Raw genomic sequence first — 16,222 nt, 5'->3', positions numbered from 1 at the left:
TGGGGGAAATAATATATGTCTTCTGTGTCCAGAAAAAGGCCACAAAACTGGAAATGGCCTCAAATTGTGCCAGGGGAGGTTTAGATTAGATATGAAGAAAAATTTCTGTACTGAAGGAGTGGTTAGGCATTGGAATAGGCTGCCCAGGGAAGTGATGGAGTCACCATCCCTGGCAGTGTTCAAAATGTCTGTAGATATGGCATTTTGTGATATGGTTACTGGACATGGTGGTGTTGAGTAGAGGGTTGGACTTGATGCCCTTAGAGATCTTTTCCAACTCCGATGACTCTATCATTCTATGAGTAAGTGTGAAAGGTCATAGTAAAAGTGATTTGGGCAAAAGTGGTTATCATTAGTAACTTTCATTAGTTCAAAGAAAGAAGGAATTGAGACATCAAATAGATCAAATAGTTACTTTTTTTTTTCCCTTTGCAGATCACCAGATTAAAAATTGACAGAAACCCCTTTGCTAAAGGTTTCAGAGATTCTGGGAGAAACAGGTAAGAGTAGCTTGTTTCTGTTTCCATACTGATCTTCTCTTTCCTGACCCTAAGGAGTGCATAGAACATGTGTCTAAAGGCTGAGGAAGAAGTTTTGTGATCCTAATTAATTTTTACAAGAGAAGTTTGTTGTAGACTGGTTCTTAGAGGAATTAGAAAGATTATTTTACTTTGCCGAAACAGATCCAACGTGTTACGATGGATTCCTTAGAAAACGCTTTCCAGGGTAGCCAGCTAGACTAGACTGACCTCATTTCTTTTCAGAAGTCTTTTCCAGTGTTGCTTTCCTACCTTTGCCTGGATCCTGCAATCCCAAACCCTGAAACAGGGCTTTGGATAATCTTAAATAACATATCAAAGACAATTTATGTTTCCTACTTGGCAGCATTTCTTCTCCATTTCTTCTTGAACTATTTTTTTTTCTGTTTTGTATTTAATTTCCTGCTCATTGCTACCTCAGTACCCCTTCTATTACTACTACTTGCAAGACTTTCTTCTGTATAAGTATGGTTTGCGGTTCTTTTGGTGGTGGTGGTGTGTATTTGTTTTGTTGTTGTTTTCTGATGAATCATTAATTTATTTGTGCTCATTTATGTTGTTTTCATGTTCCTTTGAACTTCGCAGTTTCGTTCTGAGAAATACAGTTATAACCTTAACATCTGTGATAAGTTGTTAGTAAGCTGTTCATGTATTACGGATACAGTGCCACAATACCCAAAGAATTAGGTAAAATGAATAAATGTAAAGATATTGCAGAATTTGTTAAAAAAATGTTGGTTTGTTGTTACTAACATGAAGAACAGAGATAGAAAAAGGAGGATGGCAGATTGTAAACTGGACAAATAGTTCATAGGCAAAATAATGGAAGTTGTAGAGGAGGAGAACTAGACCCTTTTGCTTGTTGTTTATTAAATGCTGAGCTGACTGAAAAACAGTTTTTAATTTTTCACAGAAAATTCCAAAACTTGGAGCACAAACACTTGCTTTATATTAGAAGAAAAACTTCTAATTAGAAGAAAAACTTCTAATAGGTTTGCAGGATAAGAGCGCAAAAGTTTTCTGGTTTCAAACAATATCAGTTTTTCTCCTGTGGTGTCAAATTATTTCACTTTGTGTCATATTTAGTTTTGCTAGAATTTTTATGAAAAGATTAAGTGGACCACCTTGAACATTATTTAGACTACATTATATTTTGACAATATAGTAAAATATAGCTTTTAGCAACAGTAAAACATAGTTTTTAAAAATAGTAAACACTGGCAATCTTGCTCTGTCCCTCTCCTGAATCAAGGGACCATCAGGGACGAGGGTGAACCAGCAAGGTAAAGCCCTTCTCATTATAAGGGTGAATCCAGTTCAGGACCACTTGAGGAACCTCAACATACATAAATCTATGACGAGATGCATCCCAGAGTTCTGCAAGAATTGGCTGATACAGTTGTAAAGGCACTCTCCATAACGTTTGAAAGATTCTGGCAGTCAGGAGAAGTCCCTGGAGACTGGAAGGAAGGAAACATTGCATCCAATTTTAAAAGGGGTAAAAGAGAGGAGCCTGGAAATCACCAACCTGTCAGCCTCACCTCTGTGCCTGGGAAGATCATGGAACAGATCCTCCTGGAAGCTGTGCTAAAGCACATAGAGGACAGGGAGGGGATTCAAAACAGCCAGGATGTCTTCACCAAGGTCACATCCTGCCTGAACAACCTAGTGGCTTTCTATGATGGTGTAACTACATCAGTGGACAAAGGAAGACCAACAACCTTTGACACAGTCCCCCACAACATCCTTCTTTCTAAACTGGAGAGATATGGATTTGATGGGTGTACTGTCCAGTGGATAAGAAATTGGTTGGATGGTCACAGACAAAGTATAGTGGTCAACAGCTTGATGTTCAGATGGAGAAGGGTGGCAAGTGGTATCCCTCAGGGGTCTGTATTGGGACCTGTGTTGTTCAATATCTTCATCAATAATAGAGACGGTCAGATTGAGTTCACTCTCGGCAGCTCTGTAGATGATATCAAGCTGAGTGTTGTAGCTGATAAGATGAAAGGATTGGATGCCATCCAGAGGGACCTGGAAAGGCTGGAGAGGTAGGCTGAGGAGAATCTCATGAGGTTCAATAAGGCAGAGTATAAAGTCCTGCACCTAGGTCAGGACAATCTTTGATATAAGTCCAGGCTGGGGGATGATGAAATCAGGCAGCTCTGCAGAAAAGGACTTCAGGGTGCTGGTGGATGAAAAGCTGGACATCAGCCAACAATGTATACTTCCAGCCTAGAAGGCAAATCACATCCTGGGCTGCATCAAAAGAAGCATGGCCAGAAGGTCAAGAGAGGTGATTCTGCCACTCTGCTCTGGTGACACCTCAGTTGGAGTACTGTGTCCAGCTATGGGACCCCAATGCAAGAGGGATGTAGACCTGCTGGAGCAGGTCTAGATGAAGGCTGCAACCATGATCAGAAGGCTGGAGCACCTCTGCTATGAAGACAGACTGAAAGAATTGGGACTGTTCAAGCCTGCAGAAGAGAAGGCTCCATGGAGACCTTATAGCTACATTTTAATACCTGAAGGGGACCTACAGGAAGACTGGGGAAGAACTGTTTAGAAGAGCTTGTAGAGGTAGGATGAGGGGTTAATTTTTAAAAGGACGAGTTTTAAACTGGAGCAGGGTAGATTTAGGTTTGACATAAGGAGGGAGCTCTTTACAATGAGAGTAGTAAAATCCTGGAACAGGTTGACAGGGACGTTTTTTGAGGCATGTCCCTGGAAACATGCAAGATTAGACTTGACATGGCCCTGGGCAGCCTGATTTAGTCGGAAGTGTCCCTGCTGACTGCAGGGGGGTTGGACAATATGACCTTTGAAGTCCCCTTCCAACCTGATGCAATCTGTGAATCTGTTTAAAGCAAGAACTTCAAGCAAGAACATTTCTGTATTGGTAAAATAAGCTTCATTGTTTTCTGCTGTTCATGAATCCAGCAAAGTGTTCATCAATTCTAAATATTTTACAGAAGCATTTTTGTTGGAAAACACCTGTAGGAGCATCTAGTCCAACCATTAGAATCTAAACTATGTAGGTATCCTTTAAATCAGCATCACAAAGGCTTTAAACATTAAATTAATGATAGAATTAGGCATATATTGCCAGGTTACAGGAACCCTAGGCTTGTAAAGCAAGTGTGTGAAGACTGAAAGTCTTTTGTGTAGCTGTGATCTGCTGTATCCAAGGGCACTGTAATTCAGTTTTGATTTGAATGCTCCTCTTGTGTGTGTTCACCAGGACCACCACCTCCTTCATGGTTTGGCACAGGAAACTTTCAGTGAATGGGCAAATGCTCTGCATTCCTCATCACCCGAGTAAATGCCATGCTCTCTGTGATCAGAAGGGCAGCATCTTACTGATCTAATAGCTTCCCAGCTTGGGTTCCCTCTTTTCATCTTAATGTAGCTAAGTGAAAAGATGCCACCACCTTTATTTAATTCCCACTGTGAGCATTAGTTCTGGTGCTTGAGGCTTTTGTGAATTTTACTCTGCTCTCCTCTCCTGTATGGGGGAAGTAACATGTGCCCCAAGTACAAGATCATGGTGTGTGAAGAGGTACAGCTGCACTGAAGTCTGAGCTTCAAATAGGGATTGATGCAGTTCCAGGTCCATGGTGGGCTAGATTAACGTGGATGGGATTAATAAGGTCCTAGCCCAGTCAATCTGGACAGTTTCCTGAAAAGGCTGAGAATTACTGATCTTTGTAGCTCATTGATTTAAGAAAGGGCAGGAAATTGCTACATGGCTGCAGCTGTGGAGAGGGCTCAGTCCAGTTCTCCACTGATGTAAAGAGGAATTAAAATCTTTAAGGTATTACACATCAAAGAGAGCAGCCTGAGGCTTAGGATGAAAAAAACAGGCAAAGGTATTTGCAAGCAGATATAGCAGTCAGGCGCCTGCCACACGAGCTGTGGTCTGGCTAAGGTTGCACCAATGCTGTCAATTGGCAGAGGACACTCTTACACTCAGCTGTTCCCTTCAAAGAGGACATGTGCATAGAAGTACACACAGGAGGAAGGAAAATATTAAGGTCCAAGCTGGAGTCTCTAGATGGGACTTTATTCTGGTTGGCTCCTCTTTCCTCCTGACTTTCTAATCTCTGGTCAGCTGGAGTGAGAATTGTGACACACTGTAACTTCCCACATACCCTGAACAACTTTGGGCAGTACACCAAGCTGTAGCTGGAAAACACGTCCCGGTGAAAATGTAGGCCTCTTTTGAAAGAGAAGCAGGGTAATTAGGGGACTGGAGCATCTCTCTTAGGAGAAGAGGCTGAGAGACCTGGGACTCTTTATCCTGGCGAATTGCAGACTGAGAGGGGATCTTATCAGTGCTTATCGACATCTAAAGGGTGGAATTCATGAGGATGAGGCAGGGCTCCTTTCAGTGGTGCCTAGTGATAGGACAAGAGACAATGAGTACAAACTAGAGCACAGGAGGTTTTACTTGGACTTAAAGAAAAACTTCTTTCCTTTGAGGGTGGTGGAGCACTGGAACAGGCTGTCCAGAGAGGTTGTGGAGCCTCCTTCCCTGGAGAATTTCAAAACCCACCTAGACACTCATCCTGTGCAACGTGCTCTAGGCGAGCCTGCTTTCTTCTGTGATTCTGTGTGATTCTGTAATTTGAACAAGGGGCCATTTGTGGAGCAGGCAAGTGTAATATATGCTCAAGAAGTTTTCTGTATAACACCTTGAAAGAAAAAAAATGTGCAAGCAGCAGGGGGCTACAGATCATCTGAGGCTACCCCAGTGCATTATATAATCAGTGACATCAGGATGCTGAATCAGGGCCACAGTTAAAGTTTGCTGGCAAATAAAGGAGAAAAAAACCCCAACATACTGGAAAAAAGAGTATTGTGGGAGAAGAGGAACTCTTGGGCCTTTCTGCTTGGAGCTGACACTTTTCCACAAAATGAATGTTGATGGTTTACCTTCATTTATTTCTTATTCTGATATTGCTTCACTATAGTTGCTCATTGCAGAAATTCTGGAATTAACTGCTTTATAACATTTCCCATTTAAATCTTTCCCTTTCATCAGCTCAGTCTTTCTGTATGATTCCTTATGGCATATGTACATTCATCTCCCTTAATTAGTACAAGAGAATCCTAAAAACCTGCTGCTCTGGGAATACCCCATCATGATGTCACTGCCTGTATCCAGCTGGGGAAGCAATCTTCTAATGAATCCCTTCTTGGATCTCCTTCATTTGTTTGCATGGTGGTCTCCCCTCACAGCTAACTGCTCCTTCTATTGGGAGAAGGAGTAGGGAGGTATTTCACAGGACAAGATACAAACAGCTCAGCAGCTGGATGTTGTTTTGCAGTCTAAGCACTCAAACAATGTTAATCAATGGTGTTCAGCAATCTAGTCATTAGCCTTTATGGATTGGGGATTTATCCTGCGTTAGAAGGCCAGATCTTAGTTCTTGCTTATTAGATATTTGCTCTATGTGTTTTTTTGTTCTTCTTTCCTTTATCTGCAAAAGCACCTGAAGCACCTGTGAAAGTGAAACAAGAGCTGTCCTTTCCAGGTGGTGAAAGGACATCTATGTAATGCATGTACAAGGCAGGTAAAACTTAGCTGCTTTCCTGCAAGAGGCTGAGGACTAGAGTTTTTGACACATGGAGCTCAGCTAGCCAAACGTTTGGGTAGCAAGGGTGAAGGTTTAATGCCACAGAGCCTATTTTAGGAGACTGAGTAAAGTTCATTTGATAGTGAGTTGTTCATGGGAGCTCCTTATCCAGGGGGAAGACAGAAGGGGCAACAGTCAGGAAACCCGGTAGGCTGAAGGCAAGTAACAGTCCTCTGCTTTCAGATGTAGGCAGCTGAGGTGAATAAACATTGTGTTGTAAATGCTCTTTGAGGTTTTGTCTAGGATAAGAGAGCCAGGAGGGCACTTGGAGCCAATTTTCCCTCACCAGTGAAAAATGAAATGACCTGGATCCTGCATGCAGCAGGAACAGCAAGGTCAGCCATATGGGATGGATTATGAAGGTGCACAGATAGCTCATACATCTTTTTTTCATTTTTCAGACAATGGAACTGTTTCATTTGTTGCTGATTATTAAAACTTTATAGCACTAAAAATAAAAGAATGAATGAAAAAGAGAATTCTTGGATACCTTTTAAAGGGCTGACCTTATTAAAATAAAGCTGGCAGTGAGTCCTCTTCTGATACTTTTTTTGCTTCCTTCATAAAGATGGTGTGAGAGGGGAAGGTTTATGGTCTGATAGGCAGCTTGAAGTCAATTGTTTAGTGCAGTTCTTTGGAAGAAAAAGTGGATGCCACATAATAATTCTTCAGCACATTTGGTACCAACAGGCCTTGCCAAAGCCCCAAAGAAGCTTCTGTCACATTTATTGCTATATCAAAATGTCTTTTCATTGGTCAGATGGCATTTGTTTTCTCTGCTTGTGGCTGGAACACACACAGAAGATATTTCTACTGACTGTGAGAGAAAGATCTCTGGATATGTTGGTGCCACACCAGTGTAAAAAACGACTATAGGAGAGAGGGTGGGTTGTAAAAGTTGTCCACAATAAAGTCTCTTGATTCACACCACCTCACCTTAACATTTTCTTTGTAAAACAGCGATGTAACAGGAAAAAAAATATTGAAAGGTTGGAGACAAAGTTGTAAGCTCAGTCACACAAAGGTGGTGTTGCCTTCTCACCAAAGCTGGTTTTTGCATGGCTGAATCTTCTTTCACTGCGAGACTCTATCCACAGGGTAGTAGGTGCCTGTCAGGTTAGCACATTTGGTTGCTGTCTCATAGATCTTGACTGAAGGATGGAAGGGTGTGAAAGTTCTGTAACGATGTGTTCTGGTTAGATATGATTTCAAAAACACCCACAGGGTTGCTCTGCAGAAAGGAAAATACCAGAACAAACCTATGGGGAAAAAAGGATGATCTAGTCTATGGGGACCTAAATTTGTGTGTAGGAAAACTGGACATAACTTTAAGCTCTGTCATCAAGATGCCTTGAAAGGGTGTTTTATAATGCATGTTCAGCATGTGTACACCTTTGAGAGAGTAAAGGACTCTCATTTGGGCCAGGAAGACCTGGCATACCAGGCAGGAATAGTACACCCATACAGAACATTCAGTGCTGCCTTTTACCCTCTGTCAGCCCACAGGCACAGTGAGTCCAGCAATTGTGAGCACCATATTATTCTCAATTTACTCTTTTATTTGTAGTGAATGACATTAACTCCAGTTAGCAGCCAGTAACAAGAAGTGTTACCCAGGGCTCACTTTTGGGACCAGTCTCGTTTAACACCTTTGCCAATGCTGTGGACAAGGGGATTGAGTGCACCCTCAGTAAATTTATGGATGACATCACACCAAATTGGGTATGAGCGTTGACCTGCAGGACCAGGGAAATTGTTGTCCTGTACTCAGCACCAGTGAGGCCATACCTTGGGTACTGGGTTCAGTTATGTGGTGCTCACTACAAGGAAGTCACTGAGATGCTGGAGTAAATCCAGAGAAGGTCAATGAAGCTGGTGAAGGGTCTGGACAACAGGGCTTGTGAGGAGGGGCTGAAGGAACTGGAGTTGCTTAGTCTGGAGAAAAGGAGGCTGAGGGGAGACTTTCTTGCTCTCTGCAACTTCCTGAAAGGAGATTGGAGCCAAGTGAGTGTTGGTCTCATCTCCCTAGTAACAAGCGATAAGATGAGAGGAAATGGCCTGAAGCAGCACCATGGGAGGTTTGGATTGGATATTAAGTAAAATTTCTTGACTGAAACAATGGTCAGGCATTGGAGCAGGTTGCGTAGGGGAAGTGTTGAAGTTATCATTCCTGGAGGAGTTCAAAAAACATGTAGACATGGCACTTTGCAACATATTTTAGTGGGCATGGTGGTGTTGGGTTGAGGATTGGACTTGATGATCTTAGAGGTCTTTTCCGGACATAATGGTTCTATGATTTTTTCTTTTTATTTTCTCCTGACTATTCTCCTTTTCCCACCCCCCCCCCCCCCCCCCCCCTTTTATATGTATGAATTATGTATTGCTTGCAAGAATTATGTTGATATATATAGTGGAGAGTGATAGAGTGGTAGTTAGAGAGCTAGAAGCTTTGGACTTTGGATCAAGTTGATCTGAGAATGATGCAGACACCAGGCAGGATCAAGGGATATTGAGACACTTGAATGTGTCCAGAGAAAGGCAGCGAGGCTGGGGAGAGGCCTCGAACACAAGCCCTACGAGGAGAGGCTGAAGGAGCTGGAATTGTTTAGCCTGGAGGAGAGGAGGCTCAGGGGAGACCTCATTGCTGTCTACAACTACCTGAAGGGAGGTTCTGGCCAGGAGGGGATTGGTCTCTTCTCCCAGGCAACCAGCACCAGAACAAGAGGACACAGTCTCAAGCTGCACCAGGGGAGGTTTAGGCTGGAGGTGAGGAGAAAGTTCTTCACGGAGAGAGTTGTTAGACCTTGGAATGTGCTGCCCAGGGAGGTGGTGGAGTCACCATCCCTGGAGGTGTTCAAGAGGGGATTGGACGTGGCACTTGGTGCCACGGTTTAGTGGTCATGAGGTCTTGGGTGACAGGTTGGACTTTGATGATCCTTGAGATCTTTTCCAACCTTATTGATTCTGTGATTCTGTAATAGGTTATCCTGCCTTTGCTGCTTTTCTGAGTTGCCTTCCTGAGGGGCTGGGTTTTACTGGAAGGGAGTCACAAGAACAGAGCTAGAAGTCAGATGCTGATGCAGAGCAGGGTTATGTGAGTAGGAATCTAATGACTGGGACAGACTCTGCGAACACAGATCTCAGTGAGCCTGCCTCCCTACGTCCCCCACACCATCCCTGTCGCAGACACAGAGCAGCTGGATGAGCACAGCTGGCACTTTCAGTCTATGTTTCAGGATACATTACTTGGTTTTAACCACCAAGGCAAGTGTTTTAGACAGCAGGTCTTGTTGCATTTTGCAGCTTGCTTAGGGCATTTTATGTTCCCTTATATGGTACCAGAAAGTTCTCCCTTGGATTCAGCCTGGGAATTGCTTCATGAGGGTGTAAAAAGGTGCTGTTCTCTTCCCAGCATATGGATTTTGAACATGTGTGACTTTCTCACACATGGGGTGGAGTAAATCCAGGGGGTGATACCGGTAGTCAAAGAGTTGCTTTTGCACCCAGAGCCGAACTTTGCAGATGGGTTCACCTTCTGCACTGCCTCGTTGTCTCTGAACTCCATAAGCTGACAGAGGCCACTACATTAACCAGATAGTTGTGTTGCAATGTGCTCAGCACTGGTGTGAGACTGCTATGCAGAGATGTCTTCTGTTTCTACTTGTAACAGCTTAGCAGCTAATAAACACCATGCAACAACCTCTCTTCCAAACCTCCTCTTAAAATACAGAGTTTGGTTTGCCAACTCCAATGTATTTAAAGCATCTGAGCTTCCGGGGAGACTTTGGAAAGTTGACTGAGTGAGAGAGGGCACGTGCAGAAAGACATTTTCAGAAGCAAAAGGCAGCTCCAGTATCAGAGCATCAGCTCAACACCTCATGAGACGTTTTGGGGATGTTATAGCCTTCTGCATGGAGAGGGGATATGTTCTTGCATTCCATGAAGCATCTCTAGTCATGTTCACTTGCGGTGAGGGCTATAACCTACTGTTGCAAAAGAAGTAGGAGAAGGTGAGGAATGAGGAACAAAGCAATGTGCAGCTTTCACAGAAGACACCCTTTCCTGGGAAGAATCTCCAGGAGATTGTCTCATGAAGAACATGTTTGCTTTTTTTTTTTTTATTCCTGATAATGCACCTATGTCCTTACTGAGATGTAGAGTTAGAGACTTTCAGCAGAGCTGTCATTATGTAATGAAAATAAGACCAAATCGAATACCTCAGCTATTCAGAGAGGATATATCCTTGTTTGGAGTTTTTGATTTTTCTTTTTGGTAGTGTCATAGAAGTGAGTTAGGGACCCAAAACAGAGAAGCCATGGATTTTTCATAAAAAGATCTTTCATTCCTAGTTGTAGTCCAAAACCAGGGAGGTTTCCTTTTTTGATGGCTTCCCATAGCACTTCAGAACAGTGTCCAGAACTACAAAGTAGAGGGGAAAGGTGATTCACAAAATCCCTCTCATTCTGTAGGCCGAATCTCAGACCTCCCTCATCGGCAGCCACAAAGTGTGGAGGTCTACTCTATGATAAAACGTGTCTTGAGGAGCTACTGGTCATGTGCCCCCTGCAAAACAGCCAGGAAGTTTGGGATCCTTGTGAAAAAAGTGAAAGACACTGAGAGACTGTTAGGAACTTCTGAACTCCTGGGCTGGAGAAATTTCGTTTTGCTCTGGTGGCCAGCACCTGGGCAGGAAGACTCACTTGAGGAATTCACAGATGCCAAGGTGACCTTTCAGTGGCTGCTGGTAGCCTGAGGTCAGCCCTCTTCCCCCGGAGCTGATACTCTTGCCGGCTGACTGACATTCTTCTTCTCTCCTTGTTTTCCTTTCATTGTATAGGACGGGGCTGGAGGCCATTATGGAGACTTATGCATTCTGGAGGCCCCCTGTGCGCACTCTTACCTTTGAAGACTTTACTACCATGCAGAAGCAGCAAGGTGAGCATACAAACGGCATGCAAAGAGCTGTATAAAGAGCAGAAGAGGGTGTAAGAGCAGCAACGTGCTCTGCTGTGTGGCCAGTGGCCAGGATGGGGATGTCACACAACTTGTTGACCTTTTGACTGCTATGAAGGCACAGAGAGGATGGATAGAAATGGTGGACCGGCTGTGCCTTATGATGTGCAATAGAGCCAATTAATCTCCTTCGTGTCCCAGGGCTACAGCTAGAGTCTTAAGAGCTAGAAGGAGATGCAGGAAGGAGCACAGGATTAGGTGACCAGGCACAAGTTAAGCATGAAGAGGGCACAGAGAGGCTGAGGGAACGCTCCAGCATGTCAGGCATGTCATTCTCCATTTACAGTTACTGTTTGCCGTTTGTGTGGAAACACAAGGAGAAGGGGTCTGTGTCCTCTGCAAGCTTTCAGAGGCCAGAAATGCGAGTCCCCCTGGGATATTGCTGCCTCACTTCCAAAACCTGCTAGCCTTGATGGAGAGACTTTCTGTTTGCATGAGTCTGGGGAGGAATTACTGGGTAGGCCAAGTGTTTTCCGCTTGTTCATGCTGTATCTTTTCATAGCTGCTGCCCTTTACATCTCTCATTTGCTAAGTAGGGCTTTCATCTCTTATTTCAGGCTGTTACTATTTTTTTTTTTCAGGAATAGGGCTTCCCCATTCATTTCATTACAGCTATTCCTAGTTAAAACCACAGGATCAGTGGAAATAGATATATCAGAGCAACCTGGTGCCTTTTTTTTTTTAATTCCAATATACACACAAGAAAAGAAACAATCTGAAAATGTGTTTTAAAAGGACATCTACAAGATCAAAAAATCAAACCCAAGTGCTCTGTGCAGAGGATTCTCCAGTTTCTCACACTTGAGCTTTACATCATCCCAAGACTTCCCTTTAGACCTTCAATCTTTATGTGCATAACACGATCTCCTCCAGAGAGAGGAGGGGGTAAGACCTTATTACTCTTTACATCTCCCCAAAGGGAGGTTGTAGTGAGGTGGGCTTCTGTCTCTTACAAGTAACTAGTCATAGGATGAGAAGAAATGGCCTCAAGTGGTGCCAGGGGAGTTTTAGGTTGGATATTAGGAAAAAAAAAATTACTGAAAGACTGATCAGGCATTGGAACAGGCTGCCAAGGGAGTGGTGGAGTCATCATCCCTGGAAGTGTTCAAAAAACATGTAGACATAACACTTCAGGGTGTGATTTAATGGTCATGGTGGGGTTGGCTTGACAGTTGGATTTCATAACCTTAGAGGTCCTTTCCAACCAAAATGGTTCTGTTATTCTATGACTCTATCACCAGAGCAGAACCCCGAGGAGATCCAGTACAGGAATCTCTTCTCCCAATCTGTCCCCCACCCCGGGTCCCTGTCAACACCTCAGAGCCCAGGTCACTTGCTAAATATTTTTTCTGATGGCACAGCACTAGAGGAGGACAGAGAACTCTCCTGTTGACTGTATTAGTCTCCCCATGCATGGTTTTTACTTGACCACCCACCACTTCTTAAACGTCACAGCACGGGGCAGGAGAGGTTTTGCATAAGCTTAGGGGATCGTGTTGAGGAGCAATTGTGGTGGGGCAAGTGGTCAGAGATGGGTTAAAGCAGGGATTCAGTAATGTTTTCATCACCCACCTAAATAGAAACATAACAGCCTCTTCTGGTCTTGGTGGCCAAGTCGCTCTCCTCTGTTTCACCCCCTTTTTGGGCTCCCACGCCTCTCCTCTCCTTCCATTGGTTATCAGATAACACCCTAGTGGCAAGTCCAGCTACTGCTTACGTGGTAAGGTAATACTAGGAAAGGAAAATATTACACGTATTTATAGCTTGTTTTAATATAGTTTGGCAGCTGAAAAACCAGGAAGCAAGCCAGTACCTTGTGACCAGCCAGGTCTGTACAGACCACCACAGACCACTAGGTTTAGTTCAGCCCTCAACTCAAGTTGTGTCCCCATGTGGGTCTCAAAGCTCAACACAAAACAGTTCTCTCCAGCACTGCATTTAGCCATGAGAAACAACCTCAAGATAATAAATCTTATTACTATATTACTTCCATCATAGTATTCACCTCTCCAGTGGTTGCTGGTTTATGTGATAGGTGCAAAGCCAAGGTACAAGCACATTCTGTTTTAATTGCTGACTTCTGGGACAGCTTCCAACGGCCAGCACCAATACGCTGGTCTGGAGACCTTGGAATTACTGGCAGAAAGAGTAAGAAATACTGAGGTGACTACAGTAGACTTTTGAGTGTCTGGTGACAAGATAGAGGGCAATGGACACAAACCGGAACACAGCACATTCAACGTAAAAATAAGGAAAAACTTCTTCACTTTGAAGGTGGCAGAGGACTGGAACAGGCTGCCCAGAGATATTGTGGAGTCTCCATCTCTGGAGGCATTCAACCCCACCTGGCTGTATTGTTTTGTCCAGGTGATTCTGCTCTAACAGAGAGGTTGGACCAGAAGATCTTCAGAAGTCCTTTCCAATCACTGCCATTCTGTGATTCTGTGACTAGGTGTGGCCCCATGTTGTTTAAGAGGAGTGAACACTTACTGCAGGGAGACAAGAGAGGAGCAGCAAAAGTGGTCACATGCCTAGCAAAAAAACACCATCAATAGTATGAGTTATGTTTGTTCAGCCTGGTGAGGAGAGGGGAGTACATAATAGTGCTGAAATAAGATGCTGTCTGTGGTGGGCTGGAAAAAAGTGGTAGGCTTCACTTATATGAAATCTAGTGATGTGCTGGAACACATCCTGTAGGAACTGTAGAATTCAGCCTTGGTTTTTCAGAGATGAGTCCCCACTATTATGGTAGGAAAAAGGATGTTTTCTGAGACAGAAGTTTGGGATTTCAGCAGCCTAATTATGGTGCCTTTGCTGCTTTCCAGCTAGATTTTCCTGTGCTTGCTATAGATTCTTACCTTTTCTTATCTCACTTGGTTAATTTTTGCACGAAATAAAAGTGCTATCTGCCTTTTCCATAGGAGTTAAAGAAATACAATTGAATTGTTTGGATAGGGTAGAGATTTTACACATTGAAGTAACTGTGGATTTTGCAGAGCGTTTGACAGATGGCCACATGTGCCAGCTTGGAAAAGTTGGCCTTGGCGTGCATTCAGAAATGATCTCAAAGCTGATGTAGTAACTATGAATGTACCATCCAGTGAGGACAGCCCTAGTGTTGCTCTGGATTGGGGTTAAATCCACTTGGCAGCCAGTCACAAGTGGTGTTTCCCCAGGTTCAGTTTTGGGGTCAGTTAATATCTTTATCAATAATGTAGATGAAGGGACTGAGTGCACCCACAGTAAATTTGCAGATGACACTAAGCTGGGAGGGAGTGCTCATCTGGTTGATGGTAGAAAGGCTCTACAGAGGGACTTGGACAGCCTGGACTGATGGGCTGAGGCCAGTTGTATGAGATTCAATGAAGACAAGTGCCAGGTCCTGCACTTGGGTCACAATAACCTCATGCAGAACTCAAGCCTGGCTGGAAAGCTGCCCAGAGAGAAAGACCTGGGTGGGGGGGGTGTCAATTGGCAGTGTGCCCAGGCAGCCAAAAAGGCCAACAACCTCCTGGCCTGTACCAGGAATAGTGTAACCAGCAGGACCAAGGAAGGGGATTGTCCCCTTTGACTCAGCACTGGTGAGGTCACACCTTGGTACTGTGTTCAGTTTTGGGTCCCTGACTACAAGGTAGACATTGAGGTGGTGAAGCAGGTCCAGAGAATGTCAGTGAAGCTGGTGAAGGGTCTATAGAACTGGTCTTGTGAATGCAGCTGAGGGAACTGGGGTTGTTTAGCTGGAGAAAAGGAGGCTGAGGGGAGACCTTCTTGTTCTTTACAACTCCCTGAAAGGAGGCTGGACATAGGTGGACATTGATCTCTTCTCCCAAGTAACAAGTGACAGGATGAGAGGAAGGAAATGGCCTCCAGCTGCACCATGGGAGGTTTGGATTGGATATTAAGAAAAATTTCTTGAATAAAAGAGTGATCAAGCATTGGAATAGGCTGCCCAGGGAAGTGGTAGAGGTGTTCAAAAAATTATTAGGCATGGCACTGTGGGACATGGTGGTGCTGGGCTGATGGCTGGACCTGATTATCTTAGAGGTCCTCTCCAACTTTAATGATTCTGTGATTCTGTTTTACGATTCTGCAGAGACTGGATCCAATACTAATGTCTCCAGAACTAACTGAAATAGTATGGTTACTAAATGGTGTGAACCTCGTAGCTGCAAAATGGTCAGCTATGGTGAGGACAAAGGTATGAAAGACAATAAGAGCTTGCTTGGTAGCTTGCATCCAATCAAGCAAAGCGTGGCTTTTAGTTCAGGGAAAAAGTGAGTCAGATGGAGAAGATATCTGAGAATGAAAACTCAGTTTTCATAGTCAGTCCAAAAGAAGATCAAGAATCAAAACTCTATGGCCTGTATTGATTTGCAGCGAGAAGAAGATATGTGGCAGATTTATTTCACCCATCCTTGACAGATTTCTGTGACTGCAGTTTCCATGGTTTTGTAACACAATGGTGTGGGACAGGCTTCATTCAAGTAGCTCTGATTTTTCTAATTCTATCTAAATGTTCAATCCTTTTTTGGGGGGATATTAAGAGATTAAGAGAACAGAAGTTGCCCCTCTTCCACCTTCTTCATAAGCTTAATTGTTTCACAGATTTTTGCTTCCCTTTCCTGTGCTTTTCACAGTGAATCATCGAATCATTTAGATTGGAAAAGACCTTTAAGATCTGAACTACCATGGCTTCTAAACTATATCCTGAAGCACCACATCTGAACGCTTCTTGAACACCTCCAGGGATGGCAGCTCCACCACCTCCCTGGGCAGCCTGTTCTGACGCCTCACCACTCTTTCAGTAAAGAAATTTTTCCTAAACATCCAATCTAAACCTCTCCCGGCACAACTTAAGCTAATTTCCTCTCATCCTATCAGTAGTTACTTAGTAGAAGAGACCAATGCCAGCCTCACTACAATCTCTTTTCAGGTCATTGTAGAGAGCGAGATCTTCCCTTAGCCTTCTCTTCTTCAGACTAAACAAGCCCAGTTCCCTCAGCCACACCAGTCATTTAATTTCTTTCCAAG

At 43.8% G+C, this 16,222-nt stretch overlaps 1 protein-coding gene across 1 annotated transcript in view; it reads left to right on the top strand.

Annotated features, from left to right (window-relative positions):
* Nucleotides 1-16,222, top strand: part of TBX15 (T-box transcription factor 15) — a 103,655-nt gene that overhangs the window by 73,251 nt on the left and 14,182 nt on the right. The window contains exons 6-7 of the mRNA XM_054386451.1: nucleotides 436-500; nucleotides 11,016-11,113. Of these exons, the coding sequence (XP_054242426.1) occupies nucleotides 436-500; nucleotides 11,016-11,113 (163 nt within the window). The remainder of the gene's footprint in view (nucleotides 1-435; nucleotides 501-11,015; nucleotides 11,114-16,222) is intronic.

This window comes from Indicator indicator, chromosome 1, assembly GCF_027791375.1.
Source record: "Indicator indicator isolate 239-I01 chromosome 1, UM_Iind_1.1, whole genome shotgun sequence".
NCBI classification, from domain to species: domain Eukaryota; kingdom Metazoa; phylum Chordata; class Aves; order Piciformes; family Indicatoridae; genus Indicator; species Indicator indicator.
The sequence above is the reverse complement of the archived record's forward strand: the minus strand, read 5'-3'. Positions and strand labels throughout refer to the sequence as shown.